The sequence below is a fragment of the Pistacia vera genome, unplaced genomic scaffold (assembly GCF_008641045.1).
Source record: "Pistacia vera cultivar Batoury unplaced genomic scaffold, PisVer_v2 Contig520, whole genome shotgun sequence".
Taxonomy (NCBI): domain Eukaryota; kingdom Viridiplantae; phylum Streptophyta; class Magnoliopsida; order Sapindales; family Anacardiaceae; genus Pistacia; species Pistacia vera.
This window is the reverse complement of record NW_022196358.1, coordinates 7,778-33,787: the sequence shown is the minus strand read 5'-3', so window position 1 is coordinate 33,787 and position 26,010 is coordinate 7,778. Positions and strand designations below refer to the sequence as shown.

The 26,010-nt window shown below is 35.1% G+C and overlaps 2 protein-coding genes, 1 long non-coding RNA gene and 1 pseudogene across 3 annotated transcripts; 3 read left to right on the top strand and 1 right to left on the bottom strand.

The window, feature by feature from the left end:
• The first annotated feature begins 403 nt into the window (after positions 1–403).
• LOC116106712 lies at positions 404–2,715 on the top strand (annotated as a pseudogene).
• Positions 2,716–4,321: 1,606 nt separating this feature from the next.
• LOC116106690 lies at positions 4,322–6,627 on the bottom strand. The gene is made up of 2 exons (XR_004124337.1): positions 5,209–6,627; positions 4,322–4,689 (listed from the first exon to the last, which is right to left on the bottom strand). It is a non-coding gene; the product is annotated as an uncharacterized LOC116106690 (long non-coding RNA).
• Positions 6,628–8,449: 1,822 nt separating this feature from the next.
• LOC116106702 (putative potassium transporter 12) lies at positions 8,450–14,710 on the top strand. The gene is made up of 9 exons (XM_031393038.1): positions 8,450–8,836; positions 9,763–9,991; positions 10,089–10,337; positions 11,392–11,442; positions 11,743–12,003; positions 12,392–12,444; positions 12,532–12,646; positions 12,754–13,008; positions 13,579–14,710. The coding sequence occupies exons 1-9, from the start codon at positions 8,585–8,587 to the stop codon at positions 14,625–14,627; spliced, it is 2,514 nt and encodes an 837-aa protein (XP_031248898.1). The 5' UTR covers positions 8,450–8,584; the 3' UTR covers positions 14,628–14,710.
• Positions 14,711–19,132: 4,422 nt separating this feature from the next.
• Positions 19,133–25,717, top strand: LOC116106701 (potassium transporter 6-like). The gene is made up of 9 exons (XM_031393036.1): positions 19,133–19,148; positions 19,236–19,377; positions 19,626–20,115; positions 20,229–20,282; positions 21,740–22,000; positions 22,087–22,139; positions 23,317–23,440; positions 23,529–23,783; positions 24,435–25,717. Exons 2-9 carry the CDS (start codon positions 19,336–19,338, stop codon positions 25,499–25,501), a joined length of 2,346 nt encoding a protein of 781 aa, XP_031248896.1. The 5' UTR covers positions 19,133–19,148; positions 19,236–19,335; the 3' UTR covers positions 25,502–25,717.
• Positions 25,718–26,010: the final 293 nt, after the last annotated feature.

Genomic DNA, 26,010 nt, shown 5'->3' with positions numbered 1-26,010 from the left:
ATTTAGTTTGATTACCAGTTAACCGGTTTTATAAAACAATCCCCATTCTCACGATGTCGAACTACCGTCACCAACTTTCTCGCAACGTCAAACCATCCACATTCCACCTTCCACCCCATCAACTCATATACAATCATGATATCTAAACTTTGTTGGATAGAGTGACCTTTCTAAAAAGAGAAAAATAAGAAGATTGGTGAATGAAAAAACTTGCAAAACTTAGAAAGTTAAAAGGGATAAATCAAAGAATTTAACCGTATCAAACGAATGCTATTGAGTGTGGAGGCTGTTGTCGATTGAGATGGGAGAGAAGACTTGGAAAAAGAATAAAGTCGAGTGTGATTGGGAAAAAACATTGATCAAGCAGCTACGACTGGGGTGGAAAGTTAGATTTAGGAAAAAAATGGCTGTTTGTAGTTGTAGGAGAAGAAGCAGTGAAGGGAGGAGAGAAACTGAGAGACGGTGGGGTATTGAAAACGTAAAGAGCAAGGAGTTATTGTATTTGACTTAAAGATGGTGAGAGCTCCAAGGAATTAAATGCACNACTGGTGCTGCTGTGGTGGTCGCCGTGGGGACGGGCTGAGGTTGGAGATTGTGGTGCTAGGGTTTCAAAAATTGAAAGGAAATTGTGGAAGAATTGTAGGGTTTCTGATTTAGAATAAACTGAAATTGATTTGGGATGTGGGTTTTACCGTTTTAGCGCAAATGGGAAATTTGAAATTTAGGAGTTTGCAATTTTTTTTTTTTTTTAAAAACGTAAGGGTAAGTGACGTGGCAGATGAGGTGGCACTATTACGTCATCTGCCACGTCATGATGTAAGAGAATGAAGTAAGAATATGGTGTAACCCTAGCATTACTGGTTTAAATAAACACTAATGCTAGTTGTACATCATCCTCTTACACCATTCTCTCACATCATGGCATGGCAACCCACATTGCAATGACACCTCATCTAATGACACCTCATCTGCCACATCATCGATCTGCCAAGTCAATTCCCCCATTTTTCTTTTTAATTTTTTGTGCGAATTCTGGAATTTGAAACAAAACTTTCCCGAAAACAAACCCTCCATTAATTTCAAAATCCAAAAAATACAAACAAAAAAATTCTCCCCGAATTTCCTTTCAATATTGTAAACCCTAGCCACCACATCCTTCAATCACAGTCCGTCCAAGTCGCCGCCGTCCACTACCTTGCATCACTCCCTTACAGACGAAGAGTGTTAGAGGCAGGCAAAAAGGAAAACTTATTGGACGTGGTAATTTTAGAAGTGTTTATATTGCAACCAACAGGTGTGCAAGTATGCAAAAGTTTATTCTTCTAGTTGGTTCTTGACTTTCTTTAAGTGAACACTAATCTTTATTTTTCTTTCTATTTTATGGGTTGCCAGAGAAACTAGAGCTTTTTGTGCAATGAAGGAGGTTGATATCATCCATGATGACCCTAAGTCTGCTGAATGTATAAAGCAATTGGAGGCTGGAGCAGGTCACTATCTCGGGTCCTTTCTCAAACAATTTAGTTGATTACAAAATAATTGCTCTTTAAATCACTTACTGAGGAATATGCAAATTTGAATTATTTGTCTTATCGTAGAATATTTGTTGCCAATAGTATTCTATTCCAAGAATATGGTATTGGAATTTGTATTTGTCTTACATGAATTCTGGCCACAATAGTTGATTGTCAATTGAAATCAAGCCTGAACATGGTGTTCACGGTAAAATAAGCGGCATGCATAAACTCAGTCACCCTTGTCCTCATTTTGGCTCAGCATCTAAGACCAGCACCAATCTACCACTCCGTTTGCTAAATCCCCAGAGATGATACCAATCTGAAATGCTGTTTAGAAGTTCCAGTTCTTGTTCATCACCACTTCAACTGTGTGCAAAGTGGATACATAAAGCACTACACTTCAGTCAGATTAGTTGGACATATGTTTTTTTTTTTTTTTTTTTTTTGTCCATTTTGCTTGGAAACTAACCATTCCTATTTGTGGTAATTGTTGCAAGAAATTAGAATTCTCCAACACTTAAAGCATCCAAATATAGTATAGTATTATGGAAGTGATGTGGTGTGTGGTTCTTCCTATAGAATACGCTAGATTTGACTGTGTTTGTATTAGTGCAGATATAATTTGTTCAGAAAACATTGTTTCCACTGCAGGTTTATGATCATTTTCACATATATCTGGAGTATGTTTATCCCAGATATATTAATAAATATTATTGTGACCATTTTGGAGCTATAACAGATAGTTCACAATTTCACCTGACATATTCTCTTTGGGCTGGCTTACCTGCATAGCACAAAGACAATCGATAGGTAACAATTGCGCTTGATAGGGAGCAGAGCATTAGAGTTAACTTCTTTGTTAATAGTTTATGATTACACTTTGCAGATTGCTAAAGTCCATATATATTCTTAATCTTGTAAAAAGGCAACAGTAAAATTATCAATGATGTTTTGGAAGAATTATATGACTGCTTACTTTATTGTCTTTACTGTTTTTACATGCTTGTTGAATTTGGATTTTGTTGGAGAAGTGGCACATTTGTTTGTTATAAACTTATTGCTTTGGCGTATGAGTATACTTATCTACATTATTATGATTTATCGGGATATTAAAGGCTCACATTTGCTTGTTGATGCTTCTGGTGTTGTAAAGCTTGCAGACTTTAGGATGGCAAAACATGTGAGGTTTGAGATTCTTTAACACTATGTAGTAATGAATATTAGTCTTGTTTGATCTATTGTAATTTGAGCGTATGCTTCTCTAACATTATCTTTTCATAGATTGTGTTCAAGGGTTAATGTTTGTATTAGTAAATTAATTGTAGTTAATGTTTATTTATGTATATTTGATTCTCTGCACTATTATTTCGAGATGTTTTCTAGAAAGATTGAATTATGCATTGTAACATAAATTCATTAGCATGCACAAGGTCACTGGATCTCTGAATACCTGTGAATAAGCAGGTGCAACTGCTGTTGATTGCTTCTCCTTTCTTTCCGCAATCCGGATTCTCTTTTCATCATTCTCTTTTCATCGAAGAATTTTAGACTCCTATTTTTATTGTTTAGATATTTAAAATTTGGACAGTTTCTCAATTTTTCATGTCATCAACTCTTTTACAATTTTCCAGTCTACGTATTGCGTTCTATAGTTAATTGCTCAAAATGCATCCAGATTTAATTAGTTACAAACTTTTAAATGACATGGGAGATTCTGCTTTAAGGATTTTAAACATTTTTCCGTATCTTGCTTTCCTGATAGCATATTCTGCTTGTTAATGATTTTCTTTTGCATGTTACTTAATGGGCTTATAACTTGATTTCTAGTATGGTGATTTACTTACAAAATCAAAGAGAAAGAATGCTCATTTCTTGTCTTTATACTTTCTGTAACGGTTTGCACATGATCTTTTCTCTACCAATCGCTTTAGTTGTCTCATCTTCTATTTGTCAGCCTTAAGCTATGTTCAAGGTCTTGCATAAAACCATGCTTATACCACAAACATTATCTTTGGAGGGAAAGGATTTTCTCCAACACTACTTTCGAAGAAATCCTGCAGAGCGGCCATTAGCTATGATGCTACTTGAGCATCCTTTTGTCCATAACGCAAATGATTAAAAAAGCCCAACACAGCTGGGATGAGAAAGCTGGAAATTTCCGTATACCTTATTGTTTAGTAGGTTTTGTATTAAGTGTTTGTTGTACAATGTAACCAGGAAGAAAAATTTGGTGTCAAAGGAAGGACTTGTAGATATTTACGCATTATTTTGTCCAAACGAAATTCATTCTTGACAACTTGATTTGTCGGATATCTATGTCAAATAATGTCATTGTTGTATAAATAGATAAATAAATAAATGGGAGATAAAATAAGCATTAAAACAGTTTTTTACAGGTTGATTGATGAGGTTTGTGCTTTAAGTAATACAAGAATCAATACCCATAATCCTGATTATACTTTTAACAAATTGAATAATTGAATCCACAACTCAAGACTTTATATAGGTGATAACAAGGTACGTCTTGTCCAACTTTCCAAATTGAGTTTACGCAAGCAGATTTTGAAATTAGGGTTATAAAAGGATTATTTTGATTCAGTTGCATAATTTAAACCAGGATCATATGTAGGATTCAAGATACTATAACTTAAACCTAGAAAGGCAATTTGGATGAAAATGGTATTGAAAACAGGAATACAGACTGGGAGAAGATTCCAAAAATTCAATAGTACAAAAAGTAAGAATTGGAAGGTATCAATAACATACAAATTGGGATACGATTCCACCATTTCAATAGCAACTGGAAGTCAAAAAAATCTTTCATCTTCATATAAACTTAAAATACAAATACATAGTCAATACTACAAGCTCAGTATTAAATTTGAATGCTTCCAAATTACAAGCTACTGCTATACAGTTTGCCCCACATCTTACACTTTTGCATATACCATAATATGGAGGCAATGAAAGCCGAATGCTTTTTCCTTCTCATCATGTCAGTATCTTGCTAGAGACATATATTTTGAAAATTATCAATAACACGCATGCAAGTGGATGTTCTATACTTGTAGATATATTTAGAATGTCATCCAAAAGTGCCATCCTCGCCAATACCAGTGCGAGTACGAGGTTATCCACATAAATCCAGTCTTGTTTCAAATTCGATTCATCAATTCTGAAAGGCAGTAAAAGTAACTTCACCACAGACACTATCCTTTGAAACTACCTCTCTTCACTAGGCCCATAGATAGCAGCAAGACAAACCGCAGATGTATGTAGATATTCACCATTTTTTTTCCCTCTATAGCACAAATTCCCATTCTAGAACAAAAATAATCCACTACCCAACTCTTTCATTTTTAATACAAATTTGAGACAAATTCTTAGCCTTTGATTTATTGTAATCCATCGGAGTTGGACGACAAACATTAATTATTGACATATTGCATGAAACAAAAATGTTGAAATATTCATTATAGAATGGTGCATGTGGCACATATTCAGTGCCTGCAAGATCAGTCAATCAATTCGGAAATATTTTGTTTGAAATTTGAGTCGAGATATTTTCCTATAATCCACTGACTTACTTTTCGAGAAAATAACATGTTCTATGACAGATTACTATATATATAACCGAGATAGGCCAAAAACAAAAACTTCAATTCTAGGACATGCTATATATGTAGAGACTAACCATTAATAATGTGATTTTATAACTCCACTGATGAAAGGAAGGATTGGAGTCCAGAAACAATAAAGAACTCCACCTGAGACTGCAACTTGCACCAAGATAGTTAAACCGTTACAATTGCTCAATAAAATAGATAGCATGGATACACCATAATAGCAATAACCAAGTAGCAAAAATTGTCCAAGATTACTATTTTCTCTGATTTCTGAGATGCCAAGCTCTTTCCTCCAAGGACAGCAGCAGTGGTACACAATGCTTGTCCTCGAAAAAAGCGAAAACAATCAGCACAGATGTGTGTAATATATACATCAAAGGTTACGAATTTGTGTCTCAATTACCAATATTTATTTATCTTCTTTTACTCTCCTCTTCTCTGCTCATTTAACCATCCAAATAGAATCTAAAACTTCTCCCACCTCACTTCACATCACGTCTTCCCATTTCTCTCAAAACATCAACATCAATTTTTTTTTTCCTCAAAAAAAGGCAATTTAAGAAAATCTACAGACTACTACAATGCTGTTCAGATACTAACTACAGCTTGATTAAGGAGTAAACACTCAAAAACAAGACATTACATTACTCCAAATACATTTTAGGGCAGCGACGTGGAGATATTTTTCCTTCGGGGCTGTAAAAACTAACAGAAGACACAAATTTAACCAAGCAGCAAAAATATGAACAAATCAAATAGGGAATCAACGTACAGAAATTTAACTAAAATCATCATATATTACAAAGTCAAATTGTTAGAGCAGCCTTCAGCAGTGCCAAATATAAATCACAAACACATCTCCAAGTACCAAGTGGCAATAGGAGGCATTATATATAAGTAGAAAATATGGAAATAGTGTTTGACTTCACAGGAGAAGGAAAAATTAGTTTTCAAATGCCAGTCACTCAGAACATTAAAACTGAAACAAACATTATGAAATACTAATGTAGAAAAGATAATCAAGAACCAAAGTAGAACCAATCACCCAATCCATAAGATTGATGTAACATTAAAGGAACTTCATAAAATAAAATAAGAAAGTGTACTTGTCAGACAAGAAGATAAGAATGAGGGAGACTCGTCATCTGTAAGGGAGTGATACAAGTTCGGTAATCTCTGGTTCTCCAAGTTCGGTGACCTGGAGCGGCTCCACTGACACTCGTCGTCGTCATGGGGCGAAGGAACAGCTGACACACGACCGTTTAAGGTCGAGATCGATAGGGACGCGACTGAGATTGGCGGCGGTGGTGGAAGGCTTAAGTGAAACCCGTTTGGGATGGACGGCGGCGACTTGGACGAGTTGTGATTGAGGGATGTGGTGGCTAGGGTTTACAATAATGAAAGGAAATTCGGGGAGAATTTTTGCGTCTGTATTTTTTGGATTTTGAAATTGACGGAGGGTTTGTTTTAGGGAAAGTTTTGTTTCAAATTTCAGAATTTGCAAAAAAAAAATATTAAAAGAATTATTGGGGAAATGACTTGGCAGATGGATGATGTAGCAGATGAGGTGTCATTGTCATGAGGACTGCCATGTCATGATGTGAAAGAATGGTGTGAGATGATGGTGTAAAACTAGTATTTCTCTAAAATATATCTTCTCGAATATGAACTAATATTAAATTAGTTTTGGTGTCAAGTCTACCAATTCAAAATTAAATTATGATTATCCCGTTCACTAAAGTTCGATTCAACCTCTTCTTTTGTTGAAATTAAATTTGTCAAAAAAGCTATTCAAGCTCTGAAGACTTGTGTGTGTAAATTATAAAGTAATCACAAACTTTATTTTACAATCTAGACGTAATAGTTTGTAATTATTCGGTCGTAATATATTAAATTAGATTTAGGTGGAACTTATTATAAACTGATCAATTACGAACTATCATATTAAATTTGTGAGAAGAGAATGTAAGTGTAGCATTTTCCGTAAATTGTATTTCTGAAATAAAATCTTTTAATATATTATTCGTCCACATCTGATTACGTTATCTCCTGAATTGAAATACTCATTCCCATCCTTATTTTTCTGCTGCATTATTTGACGTGAACTTCATCATGATATTGACAATTTTTCTATAAAATTATTGAACCATCTATGTTATAAATTAGTGGCCAGTTGTGTCACGCATGCTCTGATTCTTTGGTCTTGATGTGCACGTTCGAAGTTTATGATTTGGTAAATCCCATAAGTCTCTTTGACTTAAAAACACACTTGCTGAATTGAATCCGCATCATGCTAATAATTATATGCTTAATTTTAGGAGTGAGCGGTTCCGGATACCCTGTATTTTCTGGAGAAACCGGAACCAGAATCGCACAGTGCAGGTTTCAAAAAAAAGGAACCGGAACTGGAACTGCATAGTACAGGTTCTTCAATTCAAGAAACTGGAACCTAAAATACAGGTTCCGGTTCTTTTCCAGGGTATCCTGTAAAAAATAATTACCCCCCTATTAGTTTAAAAAATAACAAAAACACCTTATAAGTTTATAAATACACCCCTAACAAATTTTCATTATTCATTCATTTGTGTCCAATGTAACTCATAACTTGTAATCTCTAAGCAACACTTGAATTGTTAATCATTTAATTAAGTATTATAATATTGTTTATAATAGAATGTTATAATTAATTAAATAATCATACCATAAATTTATAATATAATGTTATAATAATTTGATTAAGTATTGTGTAAATTAGTAAATTACTAATGTTTATAATATAATGTCATAATCAATTAAGTAATCATTTAATTATGTAATGTTATATTAATTATANGTTTACAAAAAATGGAAGGTCGAATCTTTCAACAGTAGATGACAAACATAAAATGGACAGATGGCACACATTAATAGACTAAAAATCAAAATACCATAAGCATTGATTGAATCCATGGACGCATACCATTGCCCATTGGCTATTCCTCACCATCCATTTATATTTTTGATTTATTAAGCAAAAATATTTAATGCATTTTTATTAGTTAGTATCTATCTACTCCATACGTTACGTACATGTTAATATAAACCATTTTTTTTTAATCAAAAATCGAGAATTAAAATATAATAAAAAGAAGATAAGAATTTCATACTTTATTTATTTTTATTTTATCTTCCTGACAATAACCGTGTCCTGTCCGTATGATTGAAGTTGTTCCGTTTGGTAATGAGCTCAGTTCCAAGTTCCAACCTCCACATGCAATCTCATTGTACAAACAATAATAGATTTCAATTACGTCAAAACTTTTTCAACCGTTAATCACTTTCTTACCATATAAGAAAGATACAAATCTGGTAATATGAAAAGTTTGGAGATTTTTGAGTATTCCGTTGACTGAGAAGTGAAGAGTTGCAGTTGAAGCAAAAGGGTTTTTTTGTTTTGGAAGGAAGATGGAAGAAGAAGATAAGATTGAAGAAGGCAGTGTGAGATTGTTGGGTTGTAACAGTGGTGGTGAGTCGAGATGGGTTGATGGGAGTGAAGTGGAGTCAGAGTCACCACCGTGGTCTGTGCTGCAACCAGACGGTGGATCAGGAGATGGGTATGGATCCATGAGGAGGCGCCTTGCGAAGAGGCCCAACAGATTGGATTCTTTGGATGTTGAAGCCATGGAGATTGCTTCTGCGCATGGCTACCACTCTAAAGTAATGAGCTTTCCATCACTTATCTGAATTTCTTTATCGTATTGAATATTCAATCCTAAGTTTTTTGTGAAATTGAGAAAACTTGTGATTGTTAAGTTCATAGTACTTAAATTTTGAAGAATACAATGGAGTTTATACCTCTTGTCTTATCTTAATAGGACGGTCATTTTGAATATGGGATTGGTATAGACCCCAATCTTACTGGAAAGAGGATGAATATTGATTGTTGACATTATTAACTCCTTGCAAGCTTATTTTTGATATACTCTTTGGTAAAATGAAAAGTTAAAAAAAGAAGAAGCAGCATCCGATAGTTATTTAATAAAACTGCAAAAGTATATTTAATTCTAATTGTTTCGAGAAAGAGAAGAAGAATATTGTGTATTCTTCTAAATTCTTAATTCTGTATTTGAAAACATCTATTGACTGGTTTTTGAGTTAACACTAATCTTGGAAAAGAATGTGTTTTCCATATTTTGTTTTTTGAGTACTGCTGGAAGGTGTTTCTTGTCTGTTGTTGGGTGTGTGCAATGAAAAAAGTTATTTCTGAAAATCTAGCTAAATGGCATAAATTGTTACTCTATGATGGATATTCAGTGCTGACCGTATTTTGTGTTTAAGAGTTCCGAAGACATGTAAGAGGGCTTGGCAGTGTAAGAATGAGCAGTCAATCTGGCCTAGCATTCACAGGTTGTTGAATTTATGACTATGTATAATGGGCTACAATCTCCGTTATTGGTTGGTTTAGGCAGTTGAAATGGAGAGATGTCTTGTATTTAGATGTTCATATGTTCATATGCATACTCACAACTCATTTCAGATATGTCACCAGAAGTTGTTTTGCTTGGTCCTGGTATGAAAGGGTTTACATGCCAAATAAGTATACATCTTTTTTGTTTCTGAACTTCTGCACTTGAATGGGTCAGGATTCTTCAAATTGGCACATTATTGCTTTAGCATTTCAAACACTTGGTGTGGTGTATGGTGACATGGGCACAAGCCCTTTATATGTCTTCAGTGATGTATTCAGAAAAGTGCCCATCGAGTCAGAAGTCGATATCTTGGGGGCCTTATCTCTAGTGATGTACACAATTACTCTTATTCCTTTAGCAAAATACGTTTTTGTGGTGCTCAAAGCCAATGATAATGGAGAAGGTAAGAGCTTCTGGTTGTAGTGATTTTGTTCTTGCCTTATTTGCTAATTATCTTATTAAACATATTTTTGTTAACAAATGAGTAATTCCATTTTCAGGAGGGACATTTGCTCTGTACTCACTGATTTGCAGGTATGCCAAGGTCAGTATGCTGCCAAATCGTCAGACAGCTGATGAACAGATATCAAGTTTTAAGCTTAAACTGCCCACCCCGGAACTGGAAAGGGCTTTAAATATAAAAGAGACTTTGGAAAGCAGATCTTCCTTGAAAACCATTCTATTGCTTTTGGTTCTGATGGGAACTTCCATGATTATAGGAGATGGAATTCTTACTCCTGCAATTTCAGGTACATAGATTCATATAATGTGTCATATTAATTTTTTGGAATAATGCCAATATTTCTAATGTTCTATACTTGCCACTGTCAGGAAGAACTAGTTTTTACTTGATACAATGACTTGGAAGGTTAAATCTGTTGCAATTGCAATAATATTTGGTTTTATCATCTTGTTTAATTATGAGTCACGGAGGAACTTCTAACCTACATTTGGCTTATTAATTGGGCTGTTATGCATTGGCTATGGTTTGACATCCATTTCTGGGATTAGATTAAATCCTGAGATCTCCTGGGCTGCTAACCTTATCATTCCATGCTCAATGAATTTGTTTACTTGTCTTGTCTTTGTGATGATTGTGAGGGAATTAACTTTAGGCCTATAGCTTGTTTTTTTTTTTTTTTTACCTTCCCACCCACGCAGTTTATGCAATATAAACCTCCCTTCTGTACTCCCTCTCCCCTCCTTTCTCTTTTCTGCTTTGCTCTGTTCTTATGTAATTTTCTAGAGGTTTTCGCTGGCTTCCCAACATATTGAGTAATGTGTGTTTAGGTACAAATATACACTCATTCCTATATCTTATCAGTATATTTGAATAAGTGTTCAGTCTTGAGAATATAGAGGTTAATAATGCTTTTTAGTGTTTGTTTTGAGTCACCTGTTGATTTTTTGTTGGACCAATATCTTTCACTTCACATGATAAGAGTGCTTACACTTTTAATAGGGGTGCAAGTCACCTTTGCAGATGGGGAATCATACTTATGGAAAAACCACATACTTTCTCATGCATATTATCATTTTTTAATTGTTCTTTTTCTTCTTCTTGATAGAGCCTGCTGCGTTAACCAAGCACCTCATTCTATTTTGGACAAAGACTTTTTACTTAATTGAGTTAACTATTGGAAATTTAAGTCCTCTATTGTTTTCCTTTTAAAGTGGAATGCCAGTGAAGGGTGATACCTCTCCTGAGTAATGTGCATTAGTTTTTGGGTATGAGATGTGTGTTAATATAAATTGACTGAGATTACCCTAGCTTAAGATTATGATTTCTTCTTTTTGTTGCAGTGATGTCCGCCGTGAGTGGTCTACATGGTGAAATACGAGGAATTGATACAAGTGGGTAATCTTTCTTTTCTTTCGACTCATCCAGGGGCATTTATGGTTTCTTTGATTGTCGAGATCAACCGGGAGCATTTTACCACTCCCACTGCCAAAATAGTTCAATCAAAAATAAAAATGAACTGAAACCTGCTAAATGATATAATTAGTCTAATTACTTTCACCTTGTATTACATGATTGTTATATTTGATAACAGCCATCCTGTATCAACATCATCAGCTACCATGTAGGGTTCTGGAAAATCAATAACAACATTTTAAACAAGATGGCCTTTAATGAGATTAATCTATGTGCAGATTTTGTTGTCCTTGTTTCAATCATACTCCTTGTGGGATTGTTCAGCATACAGCAGTTTGGGACTGGAAAAGTGGGTTTCATGTTTGCTCCTATAATTGCTTTGTGGTTCTTCTCATTGGGATCTATTGGTTTTTACAACATAGTGAAGTATGATCTTACCGTCGTAAGGGCATTCAATCCAGCTTATATCTATCTCTTTTTCAAGAAGAACAGCAAATATGCTTGGTCAGCTCTTGGTGGCTGCGTGCTGTGCATTACAGGTACGTTTTGCTTTTAAAGATTGGGTACTGCTGGTGGATTGACAATATTACTTGATATCTTTTGTAAAGATTTTTCAATGATAATCATCTGGCTACTTGGGTAGGGTAGACCATTTTATTCTTTTAGTGTTTGTTACCCCTTCCGTTGTTTCTAGGGTATTACTGAAAATACCGAAGCTACTCATAATAGACTATGCAGACCTGCATTTGCAGGAAGCATTTAGATGTTTTGTTAAATCCATTGTTGTAGCCCAAGTATTATAGCTTCATTCTTTGTTTGAAAGTCACATAAGAGTAAGCCATCTTTCTGAAAAATTGAGGGTTGCCTGCAGAATTTTAGAAAAGGTCCCCCGTTTAATTCTATAACTTGTTTTATATGTCATTTCAGGAGCTGAAGCAATGCTTGCTGATCTAGGCCATTTCTCAGTACGATCCATACAGGTTTTGTTCCCACATTGCCTCAACCCTGTTTCCGATGGATTTTCTTTACTAAGAGCTTTATGTAATTATTCTACATTATTTGTGCAGATTGCTTTTACCTGTGTTGTATTCCCCTGTCTCCTCTTAGCTTATATGGGCCAAGCTGCATATCTCATGAAATACCCTAATTCTGCTGAAAGAATATTCTATGATTCTGTACCAGGTGATCTCTGCCAAACTGCTTCAGTTGTTTCTGATCATAATATAAAAATCACATAGATTAAGTGCTGATTTTGACACTTTTGAGTTCCTACCTTTTGGAGTAAACAGATAGTCTTTTCTGGCCAGTCTTCATAATAGCCACAGTTGCTGCCATGATTGCCAGCCAAGCAATGATATCTGCTACATTCTCATGTGTCAAGCAATCAATGGCTCTTGGATGCTTCCCAAGGATGAAGATAGTTCACACCTCAAAGAAGCTAATGGGTCAAATTTATGTCCCCGTAATCAATTGGTTTTTAATGATCATGTGCATCATTGTAGTTTCTATTTTCCGGAGTACTACAGATATCGCCAATGCATATGGTTAAGCTTCCTTCTCTTGCAATACCTATTTTAAAATCCATTTCTTTGTATATATTTACTTTTGGGTGCTTTCAGAAGATATTTTAGGTTTTAAAGTTGTATGCTCAGACATTTGATGCACCCAAATCTTTTCACACAGAGCTGATTTACTTATAAATATTATGAGTATGGCAAACAAGGTGTATACAACATCTAAAAAGTCTGGAGGCTTTCTATGCTTACCAAACAAATTGGTTTATGCAAATTACTCCACCGACTTGTAATAGTTTTATATGATAATTCGAACTTCTGTCCTTTATTGTTTGTGTTTGAGCTCCAAAAGATGTTTTAACTTTTTTTCTGTGAGACTGTCCATTGCTTGTATTACTGAGTGAAGTTCATAAAGTCGCTGCTGGCAAATGCTTTCCCTAGAGCCAAAATTGTTGCTCTGACGGTGAGCTACGCTAGGGATGTTCAAATCTTTTACCACTAATTATGCTGATATGTTAATGAGTTGGGAATTGAACTACCACTTACCAGTACTAATACTACGGTGACTTTCTGCTGATGCAATTCAAATTTTTATTGCAGGCATAGCTGAAGTTGGTGTCATGATAGTGACCACCACCTTGGTGACAATTGTGATGCTTCTAATCTGGCAGACCAACTTAATTCTGGTGTTGTGTTTCCCACTTGTATTTGGTACAATAGAGCTTATCTATTTGTCCGCAGTTCTATCAAAAATCAAAGAGGGTGGTTGGCTTCCCCTTGTTTTTGCTTCTTGCTTTCTCTGTGTGATGTACATTTGGAACTATGGTAGTGTGTTGAAATACCAGAGTGAGGTCAGGGAAAAGATATCAATGGACTTGTTGCTTGATCTTGGCTCCACCCTTGGAACTGCAAGAGTCCCAGGTATTGGGCTGCTATATAACGAGCTTGTCCAAGGTATTCCCTCAATTTTTGGGCAGTTCTTGCTTAGCCTCCCAGCTATCCACTCTACTATAGTGTTTGTTTGTATCAAATATGTCCCAGTCCCAGTGGTGCCTCTTGAGGAAAGGTTTCTGTTTCGAAGAGTTGGCCCAAAAGACTACCATATGTTCCGCTGTGTAGCTAGATATGGTTACAAAGATGTCCGGAAGGAAGATCACCATGCATTTGAGCAACTTTTAGTTCAAAGTCTCGAGAAGTTTCTAAGAAGAGAGGCTCAAGATCTGGCCCTGGAGAGAAATTTATTTGAGCCAGACTTGGACAGTGCTTCTGTGAGCTCGATGGATCATGAAGTACTGGGTGGTTATGGGAATGAGGAGCTTGGGATTCCACTGATGCATGATAGGAGATCCGAAGCAGGAACTTATGCCTCATCAGATATTGTCTCAGAATTACCATCTAGTGTCATGCCTTCAGAAGAAGACCCGAGTTTAGAATATGAGCTTTCAGCTCTTCGAGAAGCAATGGATTCGGGATTTACATATTTGCTTGCACATGGTGATGTGAGAGCGAAAAAGAACTCATTTTTCTTCAAGAAACTAGTTATAAACTACTTCTACGCATTTTTAAGAAGGAACTGCAGAGCAGGTGCTGCAAATATGAGTGTACCTCACATGAATATCCTGCAAGTTGGGATGACATATATGGTCTAAAACTCTTGATTTGTTTGCCATCTGATGGAATCTCTCCATCTTATTGATATATTCATTACATTGGCTGCCTATTTGAAGCTCTACGTTGAGTTCTTGATCAATTTTAAAGGTGGAAAAAAGGTAGGAACAGTAAATATTTGCACCTTAATACCGGCTTCCTGCCACAAATTATTCGAGTACATATAAACATTAACTCACTCACTCCTTGGATCATCCATTAATCTGCAATTATCATATGCATGATCGTTGAAATTATTTTTACTTCAGATTTTGTTTGGTATGCTTATTGAATCAAAGACTGGAACTAGTAGTGGTATGGCCATTCTAGAACATAATGTGAGTGTATGGTGGTGATAAATTTTTAATACAAGGACTAATTTTTCCAGCTTTCGTATCTGAACCTGTGTTTGAAAATTGTGGTGGGGAAGCAGTTAGCTTTTGGGTGCGTTTTTTCTTAGTGTGGGTTTGTAAAGCAAGAAGAAAAAGCAGTGATTACTTGTTTAATTCAAAAAGAAATCCTTGAAAGATTTATTTCTTTTGACTGTTATTTTCCCCTAAAAATTTCTTTCTCACTTTGAGGCTTTAAAGTCGGTAATATTATAATTCAGAAAGCAAAGCAGAAATAACATTGGGCTTACTTTACTTTTCCCACAGGGACTGGATTCATTTAATAATATCAAAAGACTTATAAAGCTGCCTTTTCTCATAAAATATCTGCAACTTCAACTAGATGTAATAGATTTTTTGATGTCGTTATCATGGCCATGGGGACATTTAGATGCCATCAATAATAATATAGTATCAAATTCCTCGGTTTCTTCATATGTACAAAAAATACTACAATTAATGTCACCCTCCTTATTGTTATATCTATATCAGTTAAAAATATAGGTTGGATTTTAACAATGCATAGACATTTATTATTATATTTATATAAGATAAACATAGGTTGGATCTTCGACTTATAACGACGGGTAAATAACATCACCTAATAGATTAGTCTTTTGGATAATCGGCAAAACTTTGATATACTTAATATTGGGTACCTATCTTCATTTGATGCTAGATCACTTAGTTTTTAACAGTTATAATGTTATGGGATTATATCCCATGTGAGATTTAGTATGAAATGTTAGGTGATTATGAATTGTAAAATCAATGAAGTAGACCATATTTTTTAATGGCAAGTAGATATGAATTCTGTTGTGTTATTGGTGAACTGGCCAGAAGAATATAGGGGATATTATTCAAATATTCTCTTATTTATTCAACAACCTCATATAATAAATTCAATTAATAACACAAGGCTAGGCCCGGCTGAAGTGTTTATATATTTGTCTTTTACCTCCCTTGAATTGAATGAACATCCCCATTTAACAATGTAATAAAAACTAGGTGTCTTGAACTTAATTAATAAAATTAAGAAGCTAAAACATGGAAGGCTCTTCTCCAAAGATGGGTTCAACAACTTTTTTCCACCCAAGTAATGGTTTAATAACATTTTCTTACTTATAGACTTTTAAAATACCACTTTATTATCTAAATTTATATTCCATTTTTTATTTTGACATTATTGCAGCCTCACACCACCAGTATTCTCTTCCTCGATCACCACTCATCAAAACCCTCAAACCCTATTCTCGTCGACCTTGTCAATCCTTAACAATCGAGGGATTCGGGTTTGTGTAGCCGTCCCTCCCAAGTCAAATTCCAATCATTCTCAACCATCAAAATCCAACATCTCACCACCAAAAGACTTATCGGCCTCCCGTTTTCAAAAGCCCTAACAGCCTATAACAAGTTTACTCTCTATTCGTCGTTGAAATATAAATTTGAATAATAAAATGGTATTTTAAAAGTTGGTGGGGAAAAAGTGTCATTAAACCATTATTTTGGTGAGAAAAAGTAGTTAACTCTTAGGGTGTGTTTAGTTCAAGGAATGTTGGATTACTGGAAACTTAGATTACCTTGAAGATTACTGAAATCTTTAGTAAAATGTGTTTGGTTAGTTGGAATAAATTGGTGGGTATGTTATTTAAATTACTGAATTGTCATTTAATTAAATATTATTATTTAATATTGTTATTTAGATTATTTTTTGGATTCTTTATAACCCCCTTACATTTAAAAACTTAGCAAAAACAATCTCATAATAAAAGTTTGAGAAATCAATAATGCACCCCCATCAACCAAGCCACTGCCGGCAACCTAACAGCGCATGGAAGGTAGGAAATGGCCAGATAATGACAGATATGGTTGTGGCCATTAACTGTCATCCAACGACTAGATTGACGGATCTGACTGAAAACAATTGGATTAGATCTAGTCATCAACAGCCAGATCGATGGTGATTAACGGCCACGTCTAGATCTGGCCGGAAATGACCAAATTAGATTTGACCATTTTTTGGCCAAATATGCTACGATCTGATCATATCGACAGAGACGGTTGGTCGCCGACAACAGCAGGTGGGTAGGGGTAGTGGCTTGGGTGGGCTGCAATTTGTTTTGAATTCAAGGGTTATTTTGTCCAAAAAGATAATTAATTGGGGTGAAATAGTAAAACCATATTCATGTAAATTAATTTTAAAATAAGGGTATTATTGTCCTAAAATTTTGTAAATAAATGATAGAATTGTAAAAAAAAAAAAAAAAAAAAAAAGATTACCTTAATAATCTTACAATACCTAAGAAAATAGAAGTAATCAGATTATCTCTAATATTATCAGTAGTAGAAAATTACTGAAATCTTATATTATTTGATAACCAAACATGTTAATCAAGTAATATAAAATGAGATAATCCAAATAATCTCGGGTAACCCCAAATCAAACGCCCCTTTATATGGTTATGAAATTATGACACATAACGCACAGGTGGCATTGCCATTGAGTGTGTTGAAGTTGGGGCATGCGTCCATTTGAGGGGCGTGGAGTTGACATCATCAGAGGTGAAGGCTACTACTTGTATACGTAATTGTTATTGTATGACATGTAGGCTTTCCATTTAACCTAAATGCCTAATTGAGCTGAGTGGAGCATGGTCTCCACGTCCATATCAAATCTTCTAATCAATTAGACTCTTTATTATGTGGATGTAGTTGCTTCCTCAAGTGAATTGATTAAGGATAAGCGTGTTTGTTTTAGGAACTTAAATACCTAACATTACATCATTCCTGCACTTCCCACATTAATTAAATCATCTTATCTCATGCTTAACCTAATCAACTGCTTTAACCATTTTATATCCACATTAATTATGATTTAATTTCGTGATTTTGGTTTGACTAAAATCACATCCATGCATGAAACCACCAGCTGCCTTCACAAAACATATCAACGACAATTAAAGTACAAGCAACCAACCGCCATAACTCTTTTTTCCAATTAAAATGGATGAAATTCATTCATAGAAGCCTCTAGATAATCGGTGTGCTTCCTCACATTCTCATTTTTCATCACTCATGACAACTGCCCTCAGAATCAAAAAGAATATCCCTTGCATGCCAATGATTAAGTAATTACTCTAATTATATATTTGTCAGCCGCGATAAAAGCTCAACGCAGCTCAGAGTTTTTTTTTGGCTGAGCTCGAGCTTGTTAGATTTCGGTTCACAATCAGGAGCTTGAAAAGCTTGATTGGAAAAGTGAAAAAAATGGAGAAATGAAGAGTTTTTTTTTTTATGACCTTGAGTTGTAGCAAACGAGCCGAGTTCGACAACCCAAAGTGACTCAACTCGACTCTTTTAGAACACTCCAAGGCCAAAGTATAAGAGTATAAGATAATTTGGTAAAATGAGAGACGCATGGACGGCTGTGGTATAGTCAACTCATCAACATCAATGAAACTACTATTACCATCACTTAATAAAGTTTTAATTATGAACCCACAATGCACTTATCAAACCCTTTTTCTTTACTCTTTATTCACAATATACATATTCACCTTTATAACCACTAAATTGATCATCAAATTATGTATATGCTTTATCAATTATAATTTATATATATATAGCTCAAAAATGTATGTTTCCAATATATGATATAATTAATAATAGTTTAAAAAGGCAACAAAATCTACAAATCCATGATTCCGAAGCATATGTTTCCTGTATTTAACCAACTATTAGTTTTTGAGATTAACAGTTGGTTAAAAAACCAAAAATCAATGCACACTTTCACTTACCATCTCATTCTCATCCCACTGACTCTGTAAATTCAACTCAACTCAAATCAGTTATCATTTGCAGTGGGGTTGACAAAGTCAACATCTCTCTCTTTCAATTTAAATATTCTTTCTTTTTGTTTTTGTTTTTTCTTATTACCATTTCTAATTGTAAAACAAATAAACAAATCGAACACCCCTATTCATCAACTCTCTTCACACTCCAAATGCCTCACGCAAAATTTTTTTCTCTTATTTTAATCTTCTCGTTTCGTTTTAAATAAACAGTACCCATCACCTGTGGCTTTTTTATAGGAATTAAAAATTAATAATAACAAAAAATGTGTCTCTATTAAAGGTTGTTCAACTGCTGTCTACATTGACTCTTCTTATTCATTAATAAAATAAACAATCTTTATTCAAATATTTAGTTTTGTTTTTTTAGTGTTTTCCTACAAGGGCTACATACTGGGGAGGGTGTTTGTGCAGATCACTACTCTCCATTTCTCAGCAAAAATGAATCTTTTCAGCTTTTGAGATTGCCAATGATGGATCTGGAAATCGGGGTCTATCAAAATATTGTTAAGGTGAGATGTTCTGGACTGATTCTTCATTTTTGAAATAACCCCATTTCATTCTTTTTTGCATTCGTTGATTTTCAATACGGGTTGTTTCTATTCTATGATCAAAAAGTGTTTTTTTTTTTTGCAAAAACTATTTCATTTGTATGATCAATTTGTTGTCTTTGTTGCAAAATTATGCTTTTATTTTTTATTTTTATTTTTATAAATAAGTTCAGTTTAGTTTTGTGATCAGATTGCTGTTCCTATTGCAGAAAGAATCATGGAGAACATTGTTAACATTAGCCTATCAAAGTCTTGGCGTTGTGTACGGAGATTTAAGTACTTCACCCTTATATGTGTTCAAAAGCACTTTCGCGGAAGATATTCAACACTCAGAGACCAACGAAGAGATTTATGGAGTTTTATCTTTCATTTTTTGGACTTTAACTTTGGTTCCATTGCTTAAGTATGTGTTTATAGTGCTTAGAGCTGATGATAACGGTGAAGGAGGGACTTTTGCTTTGTACTCCTTGCTGTGCCGACACGCCCGACTCAACTCACTTCCTAATGGCCAGTTGGCTGACGAGGAACTCAGTGAGTACAAGAAGGATCATGTTGGTTTGGCACCAAAAAGTAGTTTTGGGACAAAGTTGAAATCCACTCTTGAAAGGTATAGAGTTTTGCAGCGGTTTTTGCTTGTATTGGCTTTGATTGGGACCTGTATGGTGATTGGTGATGGTGTGCTCACCCCAGCTATTTCTGGTAATTATAGGATTTTCTTTTTATTTTTTAATTCTTGATATTGGTTCCGTATTCAGTGTTTTGAGTGTTTGAAGGCTAATTTGATTGTTTGATTTTCGGGATTATTTGTGCAGTTTTTTCTGCAGTATCAGGGCTTGAGCTTTCCATGTCTAAGGAGCATCACAAATGTAAGATGCTTATCCTTTTCCTGGTTCTATTTTGATTTTATGTTGTTTGCTAAGACTTTTAAGAACGAATAGACAAATCATGGATAAACAGTTTAATGTTTGGGGTGGCATAGTTCTTTCGGGTAATATTTTTCGAAATTTACTAGATGGCCTAATTTCTAACTAGACTACCCTTTAGTTGGAAATTTTTAATTTCAGAAGCATGTCAATTTTAAGTTCATACTCTAGTCCAATTTTTCCATTTGCCAGTTTTTGTGCATTTTGTAGCTTCTACAGCAACCTCAAAATATGGCTTAGGCTTATCATCTTATTAATTTTTTATTACCGGTCTTGAAATCTTTCTGAAAGTTCATATATTTATTTCTCAAAGACCATTGCACCGCTATTACCGAAAATTAAGTCCCGGGTTGGTCCTTCACAAATTAGGTTGCACAAACATGTGTCAATTATCAAGCTATACTGGCATGCATATGCAGACATATGTTGAAAATCTGCAGAAACTAATAAAACTGAATTTATCTTTATGCTGGGCCACTTGCCTCCATTGCTTCCACCGAGGGCTTTCTGTATAATCACATGATGGTCCACTGGTTAAATATTTGTCACACCTATCTGGTTTCAACTTCTTAGTGTGTCAATTATGGTTTGACTTTTATTATCTTGCAGTTATATCTATATTTATTTATGCTATTAGAAGCCAGGCCAAATTTTATATTCTTCTTTCACCCATTTTCCCTCCTGCTGAAATCACTCAAGGGTATATGATGATTTTATAGAGGAAACCAGAAACTAGAATATAGAGATTTGCAGTGCCAGACAGCAACTAAGCAATGTATTAATGAGAGTCAGGGTAGTGAAGAGAAGATCCTAAACAATTGAAGACAAGAATTATCTGTGTCTCATATGATAACCTTTCTTTAGTTTCATGGAGTTGTTGGGTAGATATACAATTTTGGGAGGTAGGTTGTCTTTGCAATGGGCTTGGTTGGTGTGTGCTGGGGTAGAAGTGACTTCATAATATGGTAGGTATTATACTAGTCGAAACCCAGCAATAGACATGCCAACTTTTAAAAAACTTCACAATCTGAGCTTATTTATACATTATGACCTTTCTTCAGGATGGGGAGAAACACAAACTCATGATAAGTTGTGAAGTCTTCATGTATATTAATCATTGTTTTAGATGATAAGTACCCTTTCCTAAAAATGGAAACATTAAATAAAATATACAGTCGTGGAACTTATAGCTACACTAGAATACTTTATAGTGCAAAAAACTTCAATGTTTGAATAGCATCCTGGTCATTAGAATTGTTTTTAGTAACCAACGGCACGCGATGAATTGTAAGATGTGCTTGTTTGTCTTGATTTTTTTGCTTTGCAAATCAGCAGTTTAGATTATATGACTTACATATATCATACTTGCACTGCCGCTTGAAAATTCAATATTGTTGCAGATGTAGAAGTTCCAGCTGCTTGCATCATACTGATAGCCCTGTTTGCACTTCAACATTATGGCACACACAGAGTTGGATTCTTGTTCGCACCTGTGGTTTTAACATGGCTTCTATGCATCAGTGCTATTGGATTATACAACATCTGTCACTGGAATCCTCATGTATATCAAGCACTTTCTCCGTATTACATGTATAAATTTCTGAAGAAAACTCAGAAAGATGGTTGGATGTCCTTGGGTGGCATTTTGTTGTGTATAACAGGTATTTGCATGAGATGGTTGCTTTATTTTGAAGTTATTTACAGACATGGTGGCGTTTGATTCATAAATGTACTTTTTTTTTTCCAGGCTCAGAAGCTATGTTTGCTGATCTTGGACACTTTTCACAATTGTCAATCAAGGTATATATGCTTAAAATCTCAAAACTAATTTTGCAATCTGTTCAACTAAATTAACTCAACATGTTTGTTGTATAACAATGAGTGTTAAAGTAGCCTCTGGTCAGTATCTGATTGGTGAGCCCTTGCCTCAATCCTTGTACTTTGTAATTAGTAGACAGTTCAAATCTTGTGCCTTCTTCCCCTGCAGCTCGCCAAAACTATTTAAACATATGGGCTAAATACTTATAACTTGCAGACCTAATACGTTCTTGTTGTGCTAGGGTCTGTTCAGAATAGATATTATAAAAGTTTGGATTCATTTGGTTAGTCTATGTGGGTATTTGGCCTCGTGCATGCTGGGTATATGGAACCATCTCTTTGTACTAAACAAAGAAAGGTAATTATGAATGGTGCAGGTGTACGGATCAATACCTATTAACTTAGTTTTGCTTAGTTTTCCCTTAGTTTTGCTTAGTTTTCCCTTGTCCAGTAATATTGCTCATGATCAGCTAATGGACCTGGTAGTTTTGATTGTTGTGATTTAATAACCTCATTAAGACTTTGACTTGGTAAAAAGTTAACCATTTCTTGCTATTGAGCTAAAGGGGACTATATAATGTGATACTGGTTGGTCAACAATGACGAAATCAGCTGTAGAAATTCTGACAATTATTGACTGATATGGAAAGTTTTTTACATTGAATAGCAGTATTGTATGATTAATGCAAAAGTCAATTGTTTTCAGGTTTCAGAATATTGAATAAAACTAAACTGCTCTTTAGCTAGATGGATAAATTGAAAAAGAATTATCTGCTGCCCACTGTCATGGAGTGTGTAGCTTATCTATTCTGCACTTGGATTGATTAGGACTTCTCTTTCATATGTTCTACCCATTACTCCCTGAAAACTATTTGGTTGAATAGGTCATCTTCATTTCTTGTTCCTTTTCAAATTATATATCGCCATCTATTTCTTTGACTTGATATAACTTATCATCAAATTCCAAGTTTCTTGCCAGCTGAAAATGTTATCCCTTACGATTTTGCTGGTCAGTGGTAAAAAATATGGAATGGGGGACCTCAATGGCAAGAAAATACAAAGGAATCATTTAACATGCTAGATAAAACATGCATGCTCTTTTTAATTCGATCCAGTTTCTTATTGTAAATAATTGATTGATTTGTGCAAATCTATGCAGATTGCTTTCACCTCTTTGGTTTATCCATCCTTGATTCTTGCATATATGGGGCAAGCTGCTTATCTATCTCAGCATCACATTGTTGACAAAGATTACCGGATCGGATTTTATGTGTCTGTACCAGGTAGTTTCTTTGAATTTTTATCAATGAAGATTGTACAGTTTCAATAATGAGTTTCAGCTTATTGGAAGTGCCCCATTTTGAATTGCAGAGAGTTTGAGATGGCCGGTTCTAGTTATAGCCATTCTTGCTGCGGTAGTTGGAAGCCAAGCCATTATCACGGGCACTTTCTCAATCATCAAGCAATGTTCTGCTCTGGGTTGCTTCCCTCAAGTCAAAATAGTCCACACATCATCCAAAATCCATGGTCAGATCTACATTCCAGAGATTAATTGGACACTGATGTTGTTGTGCTTGGCTGTTACAATTGGTTTTAGAGACACAAAACGCTTGGGCAATGCATCAGGTATGGCATATACAGAAATATCTAATCTCTTAACATATTGCCTTTCAGAATGTTTATACCTGCAATGTGGATATGCTTAATGTTTGACTCGATGATTTTCTAGTTTTCATGGATAATATAGTTCACTTGTATGTTCAATTGAGTGTGGCTGTAAAAATATTATAAATCAGTCTTAACCCAGCCGTTCCTTGAAGAGAACCGTAATGGCCACATGGTAGATTTGTGCAATAGTTGGGTGTGGGATATGCTGAAATTCTCCCTAGGCTACTTCTTTTTGGATCTTACAATTGAAGATGTTAAAAGGTATATTATAATAAGCTATGATGATATGCTGCAGATTTTCAATAAAATTTGTCTCATAATTGAAAGGTATTTGATTGCCTTACGGTCAAGAATCCTGAGATCTTTTCATGTGATAATAATATCATCCTTCTTGTGCCTTAATAAGGAAAACTTCTATGCTTGTTTTGATCTTCCGTATGATGGTGTGTGCAACTGTGTATCATCCTTGCTGTAGTTCAGGAATTATGTTCTTGCTTTTAATGTTTCTAAAGAACTATCTTCATTAATTAGTCTCTTTGTGAAAGAGAAAACTTGGAAATTTTCAATTTGCTTACTGAACTTGTTAAAAATTTACTCTTTGTGTGACAGGTTTGGCTGTCATAACTGTTATGCTTGTAACCACCTGCCTAATGTCCATCGTGATCGTGTTATGCTGGCAGAAGAGTGTCTTCTTTGCAATAGCTTTTGTTGTCTTCTTTGGCACAATTGAAGCTCTTTACTTCTCAGCTTCTCTTATCAAGTTCCTTGAAGGCGCTTGGGTCCCAATTGCCCTTGCATTCATCTTTCTTGTTGTCATGTGTGTGTGGCACTATGGCACGCTGAAAAAGTACGAGTTCGATGTGCAAAATAAGGTCTCCATCAACTGGCTACTTAGCTTAGGTCCCAGTCTAGGCATTGTACGGGTCCGTGGCATTGGCCTTATACACACCGAACTCGTATCCGGAATCCCTGCAATCTTCTCCCACTTTGTTACTAACCTTCCAGCATTTCACCAGGTTTTGGTTTTCCTCTGCATAAAATCTGTCCCAGTTCCTCATGTTAGACCTGAGGAGCGATTTTTAGTCGGTCGTATTGGTCCAAGAGAGTATAGAATGTATCGGTGCATTGTAAGATATGGATATCGTGATGTACACAAGGACGACATCGAATTCGAGAAGGATCTTGTGTGTAGTATAGCAGAGTTTATACGTTCAGGAACTGCTGAAGCCAATGGCAGTAGTGCAAAGGACGACTTGCCGAAGGATGAAGACAAAATGACAGTCGTTGGCACATGTTCAACCCATACCGAAGGGATTCAAATGAGCGAGGATGATGTGAACAACCCAGAATCAGCAGGCACATCAGAGTTACGGGAGATACAATCTCCCCCGGTTACGAAACCAAAGAAAAGAGTGAGATTTATCGTTCCAGAAAGTCCGAAAATCGATAGGGATGCAATGAAAGAGCTTCAGGAACTTATGGAAGCGAGGGAAGCGGGGATTGCCTACATATTAGGTCACTCATATGTGAGAGCAAAGAAAGGATCCAGCATGATAAAGAAACTTGTAATAAACATTGGGTATGAGTTCTTGAGAAGAAATAGCAGGGCAGCAACAAATGCACTAAGTGTACCACATGCATCTACACTTGAAGTGGGGATGATTTATGATGTATGAATTTTGGTATATAGAAAATTATACAGAATTATAATGTACATGATATAATCTTAATCCAGGGGTATCAATTATTAGCAATATTTTAATAAAATGAAGAGGTAATTAATATTTAGAATGTTGAAGAATATGAAGAAGGTAGAGTTGTGATCATCTGAAATTATGTAATAACTACGTAACCCACGTATGATGAAGATGAAGATGAAATAATCCAACGAGGTTTTTCTTTGCTTTTTGGCTCCCCTTGCTTTATGTTTTGCTTTGGGTTTGAGCTGTTTGTAAAGGATTACAAATCCTCGTTTTCTGTGCTTTGGCATGAGAGTTGTATGAGTTAGGGGTTTTTTTTCCGCATAGGTGTAATTTTTTATTCCTTATAAACCCTAAAAAAAAAAAAAAATCAAAAACTTCCCACAAATCTTTCCTGTAAAGTTAATAAAATTTTTGATGCAATCTACTCAATTGTTTAGCCTTATCTAGACATGGCAAAACGGGCTAGACTCGCAGGTCGACCA

What these genes read in the sequence shown, in the direction of transcription:
- LOC116106701 (XM_031393036.1), top strand. Translation starts at nt 19,336, where the DNA reads ATGATGGATCTGGAAATCGGGGTCTATCAAAATATTGTTAAG. An exon ending in TCTATCAAAATATTGTTAAG is followed by an intron (nt 19,378 to 19,625) that starts GTGAGATGTTCT and finishes TTCCTATTGCAG; the next exon opens with AAAGAATCATGGAGAACATT. An exon ending in GCTCACCCCAGCTATTTCTG is followed by an intron (nt 20,116 to 20,228) that starts GTAATTATAGGA and finishes TTATTTGTGCAG; the next exon opens with TTTTTTCTGCAGTATCAGGG.
- LOC116106702 (XM_031393038.1), top strand. Translation starts at nt 8,585, where the DNA reads ATGGAAGAAGAAGATAAGATTGAAGAAGGCAGTGTGAGATTGTTGGGT. An exon ending in TCTTACTCCTGCAATTTCAG is followed by an intron (nt 10,338 to 11,391) that starts GTACATAGATTC and finishes TTTTTGTTGCAG; the next exon opens with TGATGTCCGCCGTGAGTGGT. An exon ending in CTGCGTGCTGTGCATTACAG is followed by an intron (nt 12,004 to 12,391) that starts GTACGTTTTGCT and finishes ATGTCATTTCAG; the next exon opens with GAGCTGAAGCAATGCTTGCT.